Source organism: Lepidochelys olivacea, assembly GCF_965140295.1.
Source record: "Lepidochelys olivacea isolate rLepOli2 genome assembly, chromosome: 19".
NCBI lineage: Eukaryota > Metazoa > Chordata > Testudines > Cheloniidae > Lepidochelys > Lepidochelys olivacea.
The window spans coordinates 8,315,480-8,333,165 of NC_140429.1; the positions used below are offsets into that span (position 1 = coordinate 8,315,480).

At 49.2% G+C, this 17,686-nt stretch overlaps 1 protein-coding gene across 1 annotated transcript; it reads right to left on the reverse strand.

Moving 5' to 3' along the window:
- Positions 1 to 349: 349 nt before the first annotated feature.
- IFNLR1 (interferon lambda receptor 1) lies at positions 350 to 17,270 on the reverse strand. The gene is made up of 7 exons (XM_084652185.1): positions 17,205 to 17,270; positions 16,021 to 16,165; positions 12,751 to 12,929; positions 11,346 to 11,494; positions 10,563 to 10,722; positions 9,839 to 9,969; positions 350 to 2,298 (listed from the first exon to the last, which is right to left on the reverse strand). The coding sequence occupies exons 1-7, from the start codon at positions 17,260 to 17,262 to the stop codon at positions 1,465 to 1,467; spliced, it is 1,656 nt and encodes a 551-aa protein (XP_084508311.1). The 5' UTR covers positions 17,263 to 17,270; the 3' UTR covers positions 350 to 1,464.
- Positions 17,271 to 17,686: the final 416 nt, after the last annotated feature.

Sequence of the window (17,686 nt, forward strand, 5' to 3'; positions counted from 1 at the left end):
CAAGCAATTAAGTGCCAGGCCTCTAGCAATTTTTTTACATTCCTAACTAATGCAGCAAGTCCAGTGGTGCCAGGGCTCTGAACTGCCAGGCCGAGAAGTGCCGGGCTCAGCCCTAGCACAAACGAAGCAATGTGCACGATGAATTGCTCAGAATTTCACTCACACCGAGTGATGATGGGAAGGACGGGAAGGGATTCCATTCTGACAAATAGCATGGGCTTTCTCCAGTGAGCAGAGGTAGCCCTGTGTTGTGGTGGGGAAATGCAAATACACACACATGCGGAACGCCCCCCAAACATTACACAGCAGCTTTGAGCCACTCTGCTCAGCAGGGTGAATTTCAGCACCGACAGGTGTGTTTTTATATAAATCAAAATAAATAACCAAAACAAACATCTCACATTGCCCACCTCGATTTTTGTTCTCTCTGTTCAAACATGAAGGGCAAGCGCTGCAGGCGGACCGGAAGCTCCCTTTACCCCACGAAAAGCAGATGTGTCCAAATGTCTATGTGGGAGGCAAATGTCCACCCAAGATAGTCCCATCCAGCAAAGGAAGCAACTGCACAATGACAGCTGGGGAAACGGAAGTGTGCTGGCCTAGGTTGAAATCCACACATAATTGGAACATACCATGTTGCCAGTATTTTGCTGGCAGTTTTATACTGCCCTTGGCTTTGTCTTCACTGACACAAAGGTGTGTGTTTTTTACAGTACAATAATTAAGGCTAAGATGTAGTCATGGGTATTTTTAAGTCAGGGGTATTTATAGTAAAAGTCATGGACAGGTCACAGGTCATGAATATTTGTTTATTGCTCATGACATGTCCATGACTTTTACTATAAATACCCCTGACTAAACCTTAGCTGCTCCTGGGGCCCCTGGGCACCATTGCTCTGGGGGAACCTTGGGGGCCAATGACTGGCCTCTGCTTGACAGCGGGGGCTGACTGCACCTGGCCAGCCATTGCTCTGAGGCCCCTGGGGCCAGCTGATTGGATGGCCCTGGGGTCAGCCGCACTGGCCATTGCAGAAGTCCCGGAAAGTCACTGACTTCATGACTTCCATGAACTCCATGACAGAGGTCATGCAGCCTTAACAATAACTAGCCCAAGAGCCTTATCTCACTGTAAAATTCTAAGTGGAAACAAGGCACTTGTAGTGTTACCATGAGGTAGCCCTGCGTGGGGTCTACCTCACTTTGCTTACCTCATGGTAAAACTACAGTGCCTTGTTTTTCCAGCGGGATAGCTAACGTGCATTAGATACCCCGTGACAAAAACCCACCTCTTTCTGTGAGTGAAGGAAGACCTAGCCCTAGGCAGGACAAACAGTAGCAGAAAGCATTTTGCATGGGTGGTAATGCATAAGCAGCATAAATCTTGGGTCTGACAAACACTTGTCATTGTTTTCCTCCTGGATGGAGCTCCCTAGATCCAGACCAACCACAGGACTGCTAACCCTGTCAGTTCCTTGGCATATAATGCACATGCTGATATCCCTGGAATTTAAACTTTGGATCGCTCTCTTGCTGCAAGCTGTCACCTTTCCCCCGTGTCTCTGTTTCAAAAATCTCGCTTACTACCGAGGCCAGGGGTGGTGGCTCGTCTTCTGAGCACACGGTGAGGCTGTCACTGTCGCTTGCAATGCCCTCATCCTCTGCGAGCTTTAAAGTCTGGAAGCAAACAAGCGGCCCATCAAGAGGGAAGCCCTCGGAGTCCTCGCTGACAAGAGGCTTCCCATTCAGCCCCTCCATCAACACAGTCACCTGAAGGAAGGTGTCTCCTTGGCAGACATGCTGCCCATTTCCACTAGTAGCTGGATATCTGGCTTCAATGAGAGAGAAGTCTCCCAAGGAGGAACTCTCAGAAAGGAAGGATTTCTCGCTGTCTTGGAACCCAGAGGTGTCCTCCTCGGCCGAGCCTCTTCTCCAGACAAGCTGAGAGAACTCTAACCCTGCTAGGTTAGACAAAGATCCTCCCTCAAGGTGGGAGCCACCCAGTTCAGAGCCCAAGTGGGACCCTTGGTGACTCGTGCTGGCTGCTTGGCTGTTGGGAGCTCTCTTCGGGAACCGAGGCATTTCAGTGTAGGGTCTGAAACTGCTGCTGTCATCCTCCTCCTCTTCCTCCCAGAGTGAGAGGAGAGAAGCCTTTAGTGATACATTGTTCCTCACTGAAGGACCACTCCTTCTCCCTCCCAAAGCTGGCTTCTCCAAGCAGACGAGGGCTTCCTCAAAGAACTCCTTTTCGCTGGTCTCCTTCTCAAGGATCTTCCTAGGAGCTCTGAAATGGGAGAAATCCTAGAGGGAAGGGAAATGAGATTGGCAGGTTAAAGGGAGTTTTGATTTTGATGGATACTTTTTAAAGCAACTGTAGTGGGCATGGGAAGTGGCAGAGAGCCTGGAGAATGGCTCTTATTGTGGGCCTGTACAGCACAATGGGGCCCAGTCCCAATTGACTTCAGTTAGGGTGACCAGACGTTCCATTTTAAAGGGACAGTCCCGTATTTAAGCTCTCCTGCAGGTGTCCAGACTTTTTCTTAAAAACAGGCAAATGGTCCTGTATTTTCTGTCTCCCCCACATCAGTACGGTGGGTCCTGCTGCTGGCCAGGTCCCTGCTTGCCAGCCGCCCACCCACCAGTGGTGAAGGGGGCGGGGGTGTGTCCAGTGGCGGACGATGGGGTGGGTGCACAAGGCTGGTGGTGGGGCGAAGATGCAGCGTGCAGGGCTGGCTGCTCCCCCTGCTGGTTCATCAGCGCAGCCCCCGCTGTGTGCCAGCTCTCGGCCAGCAGGACCCCGCCATCCCGTCCTGTTTCTGGCTGGTGCTGGCTGCGTGCTGCGGTGGCTGGTGAGTGCTGGCAGGCACCAGGTGATGGCCACTTACATGTCGCCTCTGCTGCCCACCCATCATGCTCCCCCTCTAACTGTCCTCTCCCTGCTTTGCCCCTTCGCCCCCCCTGCCCCTCTGGTCCTCCATATCCCCCCCAGCGGGTCGTGTCCTGCTCCCAGCACTGTGTGGAGAACCCTGGTCAGAGTGTTCAGCTCACCCACAGCGCTGGCCCGGGGAAGCTGTTGGATCATATTAAAGAAGTTCTGTATTAAAATCACAAATGAGTTTGATTCCCCATAGTTCAAATTCCAGGGTATTACTAATTAAGAGGTCTCTTGGTTTTTGGTACTGTTTCTCTCCCTCTATGTGTGAAACTTGCAAGCTGCTAACTGTGTTAGTACATTCTAAGACAGAGTCTGTTCTCAAAGCAATTCACAGAGAGAGAGACTCAAAGCAATACTCTAACAACAGAAACAGCACCCAGAGACTCCCCACCCTTTTGTTGTATTAACAATTGTCATTAAAATAGAGATAGAGGATGTATGTGGATGGATGCTTGGTGTGGATAATAACTGAATGATCAGGGAGGTGCCAGCCTAAGAATCCAGTGTCCATCGGCTGAAGAAGGCGTCAAGTGGAAATAACCAGAGGACCCCACCCGGAGGGCAGACTGGAATCCACCCAACAGCCTCAAGAATGGGAGAACCAAAGAACAAGATAACATCTTGGAGCCGTCAGGAATGTGCTATCTGCTGATTGATTCAGCAACAGCATGATGAAGCAATTCCCATAGACTGGCATAGGAAGAAATTCCTATAAAAATAGACTCTAAAAAGTGAGAACTTTGGGGGTCTGATTCTGCAAACCAACTTCCAGGAGCATCAGATGAGCATCTGACAAGGCCCTGCTCCCTCCTCATGTCCAGGCCACCTGGCCAGTGGCTTGGCATGAGCAACTCTAAGGCTGGTAACTATGATAACAACCTTGCAGAACCTGTGTGTGTGGGTGTGTATGTGTGTGTGTGTGTGTTTGTATGAATGAATGTGTGAATAAATATGAGATTGAATGGAATGTTATAGCTATAACTAACTGCTTACTATGATTCTTTCTGTATTCACAATAAATGTGGTATTTTGCCTTTTTTCCCTTTAATAAGATCCTGCTGGTTTTTATTTTATTGGTACAACATTTTGGTGGAGAATTGCGAAAGGGGGAATATTGGTAAAAAACCTCAGTTATTGTAAATATTGGTGTGCACACCGCCAGCTCTAGTGAGCTAGGCATTTCTATTAGATTAAACCAGACCTGCTGGCCTCCGAGAAGGTAGCAGGAGACCTGCTGGCCTCCGAGAAGGTAGTAGGGAAAACAGATTAAACCAGACCTGCTGGCCTCCGAGAAGGTAGCAGGGGACCTGCTGGCCTCCGAGAAGGTAGCAGGAAAAACAGATTAAACCAGACCTGCTGGCCTCCGAGAAGGTAGCAGGGGACCTGCTGGCCTCCGAGAAGGTAGTAGGGAAAACAGATTAAACCAGACCTGCTGGCCTCCGAGAAGGTAGCAGGGGACCTGCTGGCCTCCGAGAAGGTAGTAGGGAAAACAGATTAAACCAGACCTGCTGGCCTCCGAGAAGGTAGCAGGGGACCTGCTGGCCTCCGAGAAGGTAGTAGGGAAGAACAGATTAAACCAGACCTGCTGGCCTCCGAGAAGGTAGCAGGGAGAAACAGGTTAACCAGACCTGCTGGCCTCCGAGAAGGTAGCAGGGAGAAATAGGTTAACTGGACCTGCTGGCCTCTGGGAAGGTAGCAGGGGACCTGCTGGCCTCCGGGAAGGTAGCAGGGGAAAAACGCATAGATTAAGCTATGATTTCAGAATCTAGGCTGTGTCACTTGCTAAGTAATACCAGCAGTGACAAAGAGATTGAAATATCCATGTTAAGATGTTTAAAAGAAAACAGGGTAAGCCAGTACTAGAGGGAGAAATGGAGTCAGAAGGAACTCCAACCTCACCTTTTGTTAAAGAAATTACACCTTTTAAACAAATCCTTCAAAAATTTGGGCACAGTCCTTGGACTAAACAAGGCCTAGCTGATGTCTGCACTATTTCGGACCTAGAGGATAGATTGGCTCAGTATATCCTCATATACAAACCTTCTAGTGCTGCCAAAAGAGATGCAGCAGCAATTTGGTTGTTGTGGGAGGCATGTAAGGATTCTTCCCTCTGCTTGTCTTCATGTAAAGAGGAAAAGGCACAAATGGAAAAGGGAGCAGACAATTGGAAGGTGCTGGCTACAAATATCCAAAGCCAGCTGAAAATAGTGAAAGAGGCACTCCAGGAATACAAAAAGAGTGAAAAAGTTAACTCTGCAGAGGCTGGAGGGAGGCAGGTAAAGGGGGAGAAGGTCCTATGTACGGCACCCCCAGGCATAATTACAAAGAGAAAAGAGAGTAAAAAAAAAAAAAAAAAAGTTAACTCTGCAGAGGCTGGAGGGAATTAAGCAGTTAAACTTTGTATTTCACCCAAACAACTTTTAACCGAAAATGTTAAAAAGGAAAAGTGTTAGAGCATTCTTGGTTTCTTTGCAGCCATTCTGAAAGAAAAATGGGCCCTTTTCCAAAGGAATGTCTGTAAATTAGCCAGGCAAAAATAAACTATCTGATTAAAATCATTTGACTGGACAATTTAGTCAAATTTGCTAAAAGAACATAAGAGGGTTCTATTGGAACTTAACTGCCTCAAATGTATAAAGGGAATGTAAGATGTAAAAAACAGAGCAGTGTGGAAGGGATGTTAAGGAAAAGAAAATGTGTATGTATCTGTCTGTGTGTGTGTAAATATGTAAAGTTCTAAGGACCAGTTAGTTTTGTTTTTTTTTAAATAATGCCACTAAAAATCCATTTGACTCTTTAATTCAAAGTTGCAAAACTGACAGACCTTTTTGCTAGACACAGGTAATTAGTGTTGTTTGGCTTTGGGATTTGGCATTTAACCCTTAAAAGGTAACTCAATGCTTTACAAAATTTAAAATGTTTTTAAGTTGTGGCTGCAGCAGGGCAGTCAAAATCAGGAGAATATAAAAAAAAATTTTTGGATTCTTTTTGTTTGTTTTTTGTTTGTTTGTTTTTGTAACAAAATAGCAGATGAGAGTTGTAGTAAAAAAAAAAAATTAAAAAAGACAGTGCCTCTCTGAAGCAACAGCAGGGGTGAGGTGCACAAAACAAAAAGGAGCAATGTTAGAAACACTGAGTCTTAAAATGGCTCTGAGTAATCAGACTGTCACTTTGATAAAGGTACATGAAAACTCTGTAAGCAAAAAAAAAGAAATAGTGACACCTTATGTAAAAATGGATCTGGATAATGTTATAGAAGTTAAACTATGGAAGGAATGTGCATTTGCCCCAGAACATGTGCAGGATATATTGTAGAAAGGGGCAAAAGAAATGCAAACATACCATGCTACTTAATTAAAATGCTATTAGGGCTCCAAAGGGAGCCACAATAGGTTGGGTTTTCTTTTTCAGATTGCTGTGTGTTTTGGAAGCAGAAGTTAAAAGTAATCAAAACTCTGGTGAAAGTTGATTGTGTCCCTTTTAAGATAGAGTCTCTGAGCTGCTGATGGCTTTAAATCCAAAAGCAGGAAGTTTCTGTGAAAATGCAAATGACCTAAATGATAAAGGAAGGAAAGAACTAGCAGCACAAAGGAGCTGCAGATAAAGGACATACCTGGTCAGCAAACAAATTGTCTAAATAAAAGGCATGGGATAATAATGATAATAAGTATCCCTGTAACAACATATAGTGTGTATGATTTTTGGAAAAATCCTTTAAGGTCGTATGGTAATGATGCTTCTCAGTTATTACCTGTAAATAAAACTTAAAGCTTAACACAGCAGGAAAAACATTATAAACTTGGTCTGCTGTATAAGAAGGAAAACTCAGGGATTTAATGACTAAACAGTGGGATAATTTCCCCATAACCCTTAAAAGATAAAAGCCTTTGAAACCTGGCCTGCCTATAGAACAAAAACAGGAAAATATGGGGGCAATTTCTCTGTTTTGCCTGCAATCAGCAAGGGTATTTGTAAAAGAAATATTTTAAGCAATAATCTGCCACCCCAAAAGGGGTAGAAACATGTTTTTTTGTCTTTCAGAAAATCAGGAAAAGCTGCCAGCTGAAAAGCAACCCAATACCATGAATCTACTGTCACAATAGAAATTGTGTTCTGTGTTCTATGTTTTGTCTTGTGTTTTGTGTTGTTGCTAGCACTGTTGTGTGTTTAAAAAAAAAAAAATACTGAAGACCTGCAGGAACTTAAAAATAAATTAAGCTTTCTGTCCCAGCTACAGGACAGCCTGATACAAAAACAAGTACATGCCAATGTAGACTTGGTCCAAATTGGTCTAGGTAACCTAAAAGGCCAATGGAATCTTTAGTAATGGCTTAATACCAGCACATGGCTTATCCATAAGGAAAAAAATATATTAGAAATAGGAAACTACACAGCCATAGCTATGGGATGCACTGAAATGCAGATACTTGCACTAGCTACTTTGGAACACAAAATGTTCTGGGTCATATTGGGAAATATTAAGGGTTTGATGCATTTGTTAAAAAAGAAAGAGATCATTGTTTGACACTTATCAATATGAATGGATGCAATATGTTTCCACTATTGTAAACCAGACTTGTTAATGGGAGAAATTGTTGTCAAAATTGCACACCAACAGTCCCTGGAGGCAAAGGTATTGAAGGTTAACCCACTCCCCATATTACACATGGGATGATCCTTTTGGCTACCCTGGACCTTGAGCCAGTGGGCTGGGGAGGGAGGGAAGCTATTGGACACTAGAGGGTGTACCGAATGGACTCCTCAAAAGTGGGTGTGCCTCACCTTGCCTGTTGCCCCAGAACCTTGTAGTAAAGATACATCACTAGGATCATGTATGTGGCAAGAATTGGAATCACAAACTCAAATTGCCTCACAGTACTTTCTCTTGAATAGGCTACATAGAAAGTGACACTGACGATTATAAATCTTAGTGTCAAAAGGGGGATTATGTTGGATCATATTAAAGAAGTTCTGTATTAAAATCACAAATGAGTTTGATTCCCCATAGTTCAAATTCCAGGGTATTACTAATTAAGAGGTCTCTTGGTTTTTGGTACTGTTTCTCTCCCTCTATGTGTGAAACTTGCAAGCTGCTAACTGTGTTAGTACATTCTAAGACAGAGTCTGTTCTCAAAGCAATTCACAGAGAGAGAGACTCAAAGCAATACTCTAACAACAGAAACAGCACCCAGAGACTCCCCACCCTTTTGTTGTATTAACAATTGTCATTAAAATAGAGATAGAGGATGTATGTGGATGGATGCTTGGTGTGGATAATAACTGAATGATCAGGGAGGTGCCAGCCTAAGAATCCAGTGTCCATCGGCTGAAGAAGGCGTCAAGTGGAAATAACCAGAGGACCCCACCCGGAGGGCAGACTGGAATCCACCCAACAGCCTCAAGAATGGGAGAACCAAAGAACAAGATAACATCTTGGAGCCGTCAGGAATGTGCTATCTGCTGATTGATTCAGCAACAGCATGATGAAGCAATTCCCATAGACTGGCATAGGAAGAAATTCCTATAAAAATAGACTCTAAAAAGTGAGAACTTTGGGGGTCTGATTCTGCAAACCAACTTCCAGGAGCATCAGATGAGCATCTGACAAGGCCCTGCTCCCTCCTCATGTCCAGGCCACCTGGCCAGTGGCTTGGCATGAGCAACTCTAAGGCTGGTAACTATGATAACAACCTTGCAGAACCTGTGTGTGTGGGTGTGTATGTGTGTGTGTGTGTGTTTGTATGAATGAATGTGTGAATAAATATGAGATTGAATGGAATGTTATAGCTATAACTAACTGCTTACTATGATTCTTTCTGTATTCACAATAAATGTGGTATTTTGCCTTTTTTCCCTTTAATAAGATCCTGCTGGTTTTTATTTTATTGGTACAACAAAGCCTCTCCGCCCCTCAGCTAAACTCTGAAGTGGCAGGATTGGGGCGGGGAGAAGCAATTTCCAGCCTGTTCATACCCGAACCTGCAGGCTCCACAGCAGCCCTCAGGGCAGAGGCTTAGCACCCTCTTCAGCACCCCACCCCCGGGTCTTGCCCCCAGGGAGCGCGGGGCTGCTCCATCCCCTAGGAATCCTCCCTTCCTGAACCACCCCTCTGGCTGGGTTCACTGAAGCCCCTGCAGTCAGGTTCCCTGGGCCCTGGTGCAAAATGCATTCTTAGGGCTTAACCCCTTCCTGCCTGTGCCATAGCCGAGGTGGCTGGCTTATGTGGGTGCCAAGAAGCAGCCTGGAGGTGATAGCTGCCTTTTGACACTGTGTGGGCAGAAAGGGACAAGCTGCTTCCAGCCACACTGGGGGTGGGGGGTGGAGAGGAGATGAACTCTGCAACAACACAGGCCAGGTCATCCCTTCCCTGGGGGGAGGGATAGCTCAGTGGTTTGAGCATTGGCCTGCTAAACCCAGGGTTGAGAGTTCAATCCTTGAGGGGGCCATTTAGGGATCTGGGGCAAAAATTGGGGATTGGTCCTGCTTTGAGCAGGGGGTTGGACTAGATGACCTCCTGAGGTCCCTTCCAACCCTGATATTCTATTATTCCCCCCTCCTCCCCTGCAGCTGGAAGCAGCTCCTGTCCCTTCCATACCTCTAGTCATTTTTGTTGCCCTTTTCTGAACCAATTCCAATATATCTTTTTTGAGATGGGGTGACCACATCTGCACGCAGTATTCAAGATATGGCCATACCAGGGATTTATATAGCGGCAAGATGATATTTTCTGTCCTATTATCTATCCCTTTCCTAAGCCTTGTGTGCTACCGCTGTTCAAATACACTGAAGTTTGTGTTATCTGATCTCAACTCTGGACTCAATCCTGAGAGGTGCGGAGGAAATCAGGAAGAGTTGCAAGAACACGGCAGCTTCCAGGATTGACCCAATAACGCAGTCGTTCCATACCAAAGCTTGAGGCCTCTTCTCTCTCTTGGCAGCTTGTTTACCCAGACATAGGATGGAGGCAGCGGCAGCGCAAAGGAAAAGCATGACGAGCAATGGGACTGCAATGGTGGCGAGGAACTTCCAGTCCATGGCTGCAAGAGAGAAAGCCAAGAAATAGTTCTGTAGCTGTGGGCATGTTCTACAAATACTGCTAGCTTCTTACAGAGGACTTCCCATCCGTCGGTCTCAAATCCCAGTGTCATTCTCCTCATCCGACAACAGCCTAGACAAGGGAGTGATTTGGCCAGCAGGTCAGTGACCAAACCAGGAACAGAACTCAGGTCTGCCCACATCCAGACCAGCATCCTGTCTAGAGCTGGTCAAAACCTAATTCATTTTTTTTTACAGAAAACATTGCTGAAAATGGAAAAAAACCAAACACTCTAATCTGGATTCTCCATGGACAATTTATATTTTCAGGGGAAATTCAAATACCAAAAATTCTGGGCTGAAAAACCAAGTTATTTTGGCTAAAATATTTTGGTTTATGGCCAAAGTCTTTCAGTTTTTTGGGCATTTTGGTTTTTGACAAAAATTTCCACAGAAAGGAGTCACTTTTTTTGCAAAACCAGCCTCTTTCCTGGACCACCCAATTCTCCATTAAAAACCAGTTTGGATGGAAACATTTCCTCCTAGGCCTGCCCCTTCCCACCGATCCCCTTGCTCCCCCCCAGCAGGGCCGTACCTTTGGTCTTTAACAGCACGCACACTGGCTTGGAGAACTTGCTGTGTTTTAGTTGGATTGCTTGGAAGGAAGCCCTGGCACTCAGGCAGTAATTGCCGCTGAACACAGAAGTGTTGATTGTTACCTTGTCCTGCTTCATGTTGTCATAGTACTGCTTCTGCTGAGACACAAGGAAAACGGAGGGTTGGAGACAGTTGGGGTTCTCTGTTCAGACCTGGATCCTCTGTTTAGACTCTGGAGGGACCTTTGTGACACGTCTTTCCTCTTCAGTGTGTAGGTGTTAGTCAGGCAAGAACCACGTATGACTCCACAGACGCCTGGTCTGGCACTGGTATTTCTCATTTGACTGTTTCAGTCTTCTAGGCCTTGGCTGCACTAGGGGTGGGGCTAGGGGGTGTTAATTTTGCGCTGAGTGTTTTGCACACTAACTGGTGCGTGTGAGACGGCCTGCTCTGTATACACAACGTCAGCTGTTCTCTGATTCAATACCTATCAGCGTGTCTCACACTTTGGACTTTGTGTGGAGGACGTGGGCAGGTATCCCATAAGGCTTTGCTTCTTTGCAGGACTCTATGTATCCTGGGACTTTTGTCTCTGTACATTGTGGGATATATAGCAGAAGGAACTGGAATCAAACAACTATTCCCAGGATTCCCTGTTCCCAAAAACCCAGATCCAACCCTCTCCCCTCCCCAGAACTTTAGAGAAATTTGGACCAAGATCCAAGCTTTGCATCTCCAGTATGTATCTATGCCTAATCCAATGAAACACTGGTCTTCTGACCTTGTCTTCAGTTCCGGCTTCCCAGAAATCCAGGTCATACTTCAGACCGATAAAGGCTTCGTTCACACAGGAGGCCAGGGGGAAGGTGGCACTCACGTTGATTGTAGTTTCCGTCACGCTCACTTTTAGTGTCGGGGGAGCCAGTTCCACTGCAATTGAGTGCCCAGATGTTAGAGCAGCACTCGCATAGATCCCAGTATGCAGCCCAAAGCCAGCCACCCAAACAGGCCACATATAAAGCAACCCTGGACACTAAGTTTTTGTGAAGCTCAGGCTCTTTTTTAGATGGCTAGAAAGAGTTCAAAGCCAGTGCTCAGGCCCGCCGACAGCAATTCCAGGCCCCAGGGCACAACAAGCAGTGGGCCCCCATGCATGCACAAGCCGAACCTGTGCGGACGTGGTCCGCCTGACATTTGGGCAGTGCTGCGCCTGTGCTGGCTGGTGCCCAGCAAGCTGCTGGCTGCGCTCTTCTGCACAGCCAGGCTTCCAAATGCCCGCCCAGTTGGGTTGCCAACTGTCTAATCACGCAAACCCAAAAACGCTTGCCCCACCCCCTGCCCCGCCCCTTCCTCTGGGAGGGAATTGGGTGCGGGAAGGGATGCGGGTTCGGACTCTGGGAGGGAGTTTGGGTGTGGGGTGCAGGGTCTAGGCTTGGGTAGGGGGTTGGGGTTCAGGAGGGGTTCAGGGGGTCGGCGCTTACCTCGGGTGGCTCCCGAAAGCAACTGGCATACCCCTCTGACAGTGGCTCCTAGGTGGGGGGCCTAGGGAGTCTCTGCCTGCCGCTGCCCACAGGCACCACCCCCACAGCTCCCATTGGCTGCAGTTCCCAGCCAATGGGAGCTGTGGAGTCTGCACTTGGGGCGGGGGCAATGCGTGGAGACCCCCTCCCCAAGGGCTGCCGCAGCAGCGCAGAGTGAGGGCGGGCAGCAAGCCTGCCTTAGCCCTGCTGTGCTGCTGCCGGCGGCCCCCGGGCCCTTTTAAATCACCCAGGCCCCTAGGCAGTTGCCCCCGTTACCCCCCCCCGTCAGTGGGCCTGCCAGTGCTTTAAGCATCTGACTTGGCAGTAGCCCCTTGATCTGCAGAAGCCACGATCTCAGTGAACATGTTGGATAATGAAGGACAAAGAGCTGCCGACCAGAAACTCCCCAATGGGCACTGTCCTTCCTCCAGGGGAGGTTGTTGAGACTCAGCTCTCTGCATAGGGCCTACAGCTGTAGTGTGGGTCTGTTCTATTCAGGTTCTTATGCCGTGTCCAGCACCATGGTATCTGAGCACCTTACGAAATCTTACAAGCGTGGAGGAGAGTAGAGGGAAACTCCAAACTCTTCTAGTCCTGTGGGGGCATCACACAAACATTCTCTCGGGAAAGGCTGTTCAGCCATAGCATAGACTAACAATAACATACCATCAAAATGATATTCCATGACTCCCGACTCCACCCAAGGGGACCTGCGCCCTGCCGACCGGGCTTTGACACGGGCGCTGAATTTGTTGTACAGGTCTGGCACACAAGTCAGATTGCAGGTGGTTTGGGAAATATTTCTGCAGTGTTGGACCTTTTCCCAGTGCTTTAAGTGATCCCATCTGAAAGAAGAAACAAAACCAACACAGGGCTGAACATCTAGTGCTTCTTTGGGCTAGCAGGGGTGGCGTTTTGCAGAACTAGCCCCAAACATGGCTGAGGGTTTACGGCAGAGCTCTCCCCATATTTGCCTATTCCCAGGGATTGGCCCTGGCAAAGAGACAGAGCCCAAATTCTAATTATTTAAATGGCCTCACAGATTTACATTCTGCTTTGCAGCTAAACAATGAAAGGAAGGATTGCCCAGTGGTTAGGGTGCAAACCTAGAACTCAGGCAACCATGGATCAAATCCCCTTTTCTGACTCAGACTTCCTGGGTGACCTTGGGAAAATCACACATGCCGTGATACTGATGGTGGCGTGGAGTAGGGTACATGTAGCTACATACTGCAGTGAAAAATGGGATGCATGGGAAATTCTCTGGCAGCAGGGAAGCTGCTGCAGCCTTTCCCCACTGTTTCCACCGGGCCAGAGCCTTTCCCCGCTGACAGAGGCTTTCCCTGCGGTGGGGAAAGGCTCTGGCAGAGGAGAGGTAACAGGACGCTACACTGCTAAAAATAGCAGTCCAGACATGGGAGGCCCAGCTTGGGCATGTAGGGCTGTGTAGGGTACACACACTAAGGTTCTGGCATGTCTCTACTCTACAGGGCTAAGCAGTGCTTCGCCGTCTACACTGCTGTTTACTCCTGTGCTGCGGGGCGTGCTACCTCTGTACTCCACACACCGCGGTAAGCATAGACACCGACTTAGTGTCCGTGCCTCAGTTTCCTCATCTGTAAATCAGGTATAATAACACTGCCCTGCCATGCCTTGCACTGATGTCATGATGAGCAGCACATTAAACACAGTCAGGCACTCAGATATGACATATAAGTGCTTAAGGTAGAAGGAATGAGACCCAGCCTCTTCCCTAAAAAGCTTTACAACCCCAGGCCAAGATTTTCAAATGTGACTCGTAATTTTAGGCACCCCTGGGGGGTTTTTGGGTGCCCTACTTGAGCTGCCTTAAAAGGTCCTGAGTTCCAGAGGGATGGTCCTCTGCAACTCCTGAGGATCAGACCCCTTGAAAGTGTCTCACACTGGGGCCCGCAAATCACTTTTGAAACTCTTAGCTTAAGTTCATTGGGCCTAGTCCCTGCCCATGGAGGCCAGTGAAAAGGCTCCCATTGACATCCCTGCAGGATGGATCAGGATCTGCAAGTCCTCCCAATGTGGGCTGCACAAGCGGGCCCTGGGGAAGAGAGGCAAACACAGGCAGGAGGAGAGGCAGCCCAGGGGAGGGAAGGCTGAGGGAGGATCAAAGGAAGGGGAGGTTTGAAGCAGTGGGTTTTAAGGAGAGAGAAGGAAAAGAGAGATTGTGCTTGGTAGATGAAAACAAGGGGCCAGATTCTCCACTCTGCTGCACCAGCTTCCTGCTGGTGAAACGCCATGTCTCCAGTTACATGGTCATCAACGGAAAGACGTCTACTGACTTGGCTCAGGCCCCAAAGAACCAGACCCATGGGAACTGACACCACCTGGAGAGGAAGGCAAGGCCGGAAGCAAGGGGCCAGCTGAAGGGAGATCAGCAAAAGAGAGACCCTCTAGGGAGAGGTAAAAGAGGAAGGCAGAGCCTGGGGCAGATGAGATTAAGGAACTTGAAACTGCAGTGGTAAGAGGCAGGAAGCTAGACAGGGACCACAGGGGTGTGCTCAGAATGGCAGGGGAGAAAGGGAATTTTAGCAGCCAGCCTGCGTGGGGTGTACTAAGACAGTCCCCGTGACAGCACAGAGAGCAAACACGGCCCGGCTGGCCTGGGCAGCACTGGGGAGCGCTTTTAACCAGGCTCTAAGTTGCCTGCACCCCAGCTCCCCGCAGTGCTCTACATAGGGTTGCCAACTTTTAGTCGCACAAAACCGAACACCCTGGCCCCACCCTCTGCCCCACCCCTTCCCCAAGGCCCCACCCCACTCCTTCTCTGATGCCCCACCCCTGCTCACTCCTTCCCCCCTCCCTCTGTTGCTTGCTCTCCCCCGCCCTCACTCACTTGCTCATTTTCAGCTCATTTTCACCCCCTTCCACAGGGATTGGGGTCTGGGAGAGGGTGAGAGCTCTTGCTGGGGGGTGTGGGAAGGTGCTCTGGGCTGGGGCTGAGGGGTTTGGAGTGTGGGAGACTGCTCTGAGCTGAGGCTGGCAGTTGGGGTGCGGGAGGGGATATGGGCTCTGAGCTGGGGGTGCAGGTTCTGGGGTGGGGCCAGAAATCAGGGGTTCAGAGTGTGGGAGGGGGGTCAGGGCTGGGGGGAGGTGAGGGCTCTGGCTGGAGGTGTGGGCTGTAGGCTGGGGCCAGGGATGAGGGGTTTGGGGTGCAGGAGGGGGTTCTGGACTGGGGCCGAGGGGTTTGGAGTGCAGGGGGTGGTTCCAAGCTGGGGCAGGGGGTTGGGGTGCAGGAGGGAGTGGGGGGTGCAGGCTCCAGGAGGACGTTTGGGTGCGGGAGGGGGCTCAGGGCTGGGGCAGACGGTTGGGGTGTGGGAGAGGGTTTGGGCTCCAGGCAGCGCTTAACTCAGGTGGCTTCCAGGAAGCTGGCAGCATGTCTCTTGGCTCCTAGGTGGAGGCACGGCCAGGTGGCTCTGTGCGCTGCCTTGCCTGCAGGCATCACCCCCGCAGCTCCCATTGGCTGCAGTTCCCGGCCAGTGGGATCTGCAGAGCTGGCACTCGCGGCAGGGGCAACACACAGAGCCTCCCTGGCAGCGCCTCCACCTAGGGGCTGCCGAGAGATGTCCCTGCTTCTGGAGAGCTGCGTGGAGCCAGGTAGGGAGCCTACCAGCCCCGTGCCAATGAGACTTTTAATGGCCTGGTTCAGCAGTGCTGACCGGAGCCGCCAGGTTCCCTTTTCGACTGGTGTTCCAGTTGAAAACCAGACCTCTGGCAATCCTAGCCCTACAAGGGACAGCCCTGTACCTGATCAGTTTGTTTGCGGGCCTGGTCCATCCAGCATAAAAAGCTATGAACAGACCCCGCTAATAGAACCACCACACCCAGTTCTCCCCACACCCCCACTGCCATGGGGAACAAGCCCCAGGCACTTCTAGTCATTTTCCCTTGTGAGACACCCACCTTTGGTATCTCACGGTATACAGCACATCTGGCGGGGACCCCTCCCCGGGGAGCCATGTCAAAACCATGCCGAAATCCTTCGACAGCAGCGTCACGTTGCGAGGGGGGGACAGTGGCACGGTGGGCTGCCCCAGAGCTACAGAGCCTGGAAAGGAAGGAAATAGGAAGGAAAAGCTATTCAAATGCTCCAGCCTTGATTCTGGGGCTGGGACAGGTTTGGGCGCTCATGGGAGAACAGCATGTGTGAGGACCTACTGCTCTCTGATGCCTTCCTGCAGCACTCCCAATGGGCGTGATTCACCCCGGCCCTAGAGGGAGGGGGGGGCGGGGTTGGAGCATGTTTTGGTTTTGCCCATTTTCCTGCCCCTCAGGCTTTGTCCTTCAAGCACAAGAACAAGCTCGGTGCACCTGAGTCCAGCCTCAACGAGGTCGTAGGCTGCCCACACTTTTCTCTACCCCTGAAAGCAGCTTGGGGTTCAGATCCGGCTCTGGGGAAAGGACTGGATCAGTTCTTAGTTTACATGCTCTGGTTTGAAGGTGCTACCTTCAGTCCTACAGCAATTCCTCAGACAACTGTTTCAACTCCAATTTTTAAAAACAGATCACTCCCAAAATTCCAGATTTCTGAGTCCGAAGCAGGCCATGGCCCTGCCAGCCCTACACGCCAGGCACCTGGGGTTTTCAGGACAGAACCAATTTCTAGCCATCCCTGCTCCTTCAGCACGATGCTTTTTAGGGTAGGTCCACGTCTGAGTTGGGGGTGTGATGCCCAGCTCCTGTAAATGGACCTGCACTAGCTCTGCGTGAGCAAGCGCCTAAAAATAGCAGCATGTCCACAGCAGCACTGGCAACTGCTGGGACTAGCCACCCAGAGAACAATCCTGCCCAACCCCCTGGGCCTGGGCCTGGGCCCCCACAGACACACTGCTAGTTTTAGGCACTAGCGTGAGTATATCTCCATGAACAGGGAATCGCACCTCCCATTTCAAATGTAGGCACACCTGAGAGGAAAACCTTTCATTTGACATTTATCCACCCCAGAGCCTTTCACTCCTGTTTACATGGCCGAGGCCCCATCCACAGCGACTTTGACTGCTTTGGCAAAGACAAAGCAAAAAGGATACGCTATGCTTGGACTATGCCTTTAACATGAGCAAAGCAGCACAAAGATGTCCATACCATACCTAGAATCTGCTGTAAGGAAGACAGAGCTAACAGGACTCCGATTCTCTGGGTAGACATGCTGAAGTCTCAACTTCCTGCTTGTAATGAGTTTTTTTTGTTATGACCACTTTCATTATCCAGTTTCCTGTAATAAGTAGTGTTGCCCGTCAGCCACCCACAGGAGAACACATGAACCACTCCCTGAGAGAGAGGTAGCCTCACACATCAGCTGCAATCCAAAGGCTGAGCTGTACTTTGAACATATGACACCTGTATGTAAGGGTACGCAGCTCCCAGTTTAACGATTGCTGTAATAAAAGAAAACAACTCTCAACCTTCAATGATAAATATGCTCTAGCCTTCCCTTCCAAAGTGCTTTACAAATACTTCTGCTTCCAAATAGCCTTCTGGTGTGGGGAAGTATTCTTAGATCCATACATAGATTTTAGGGGCAGAAGAGATCATTATGATTACCCAGCCTGTGTGTCTAGTAGCAGGCTAA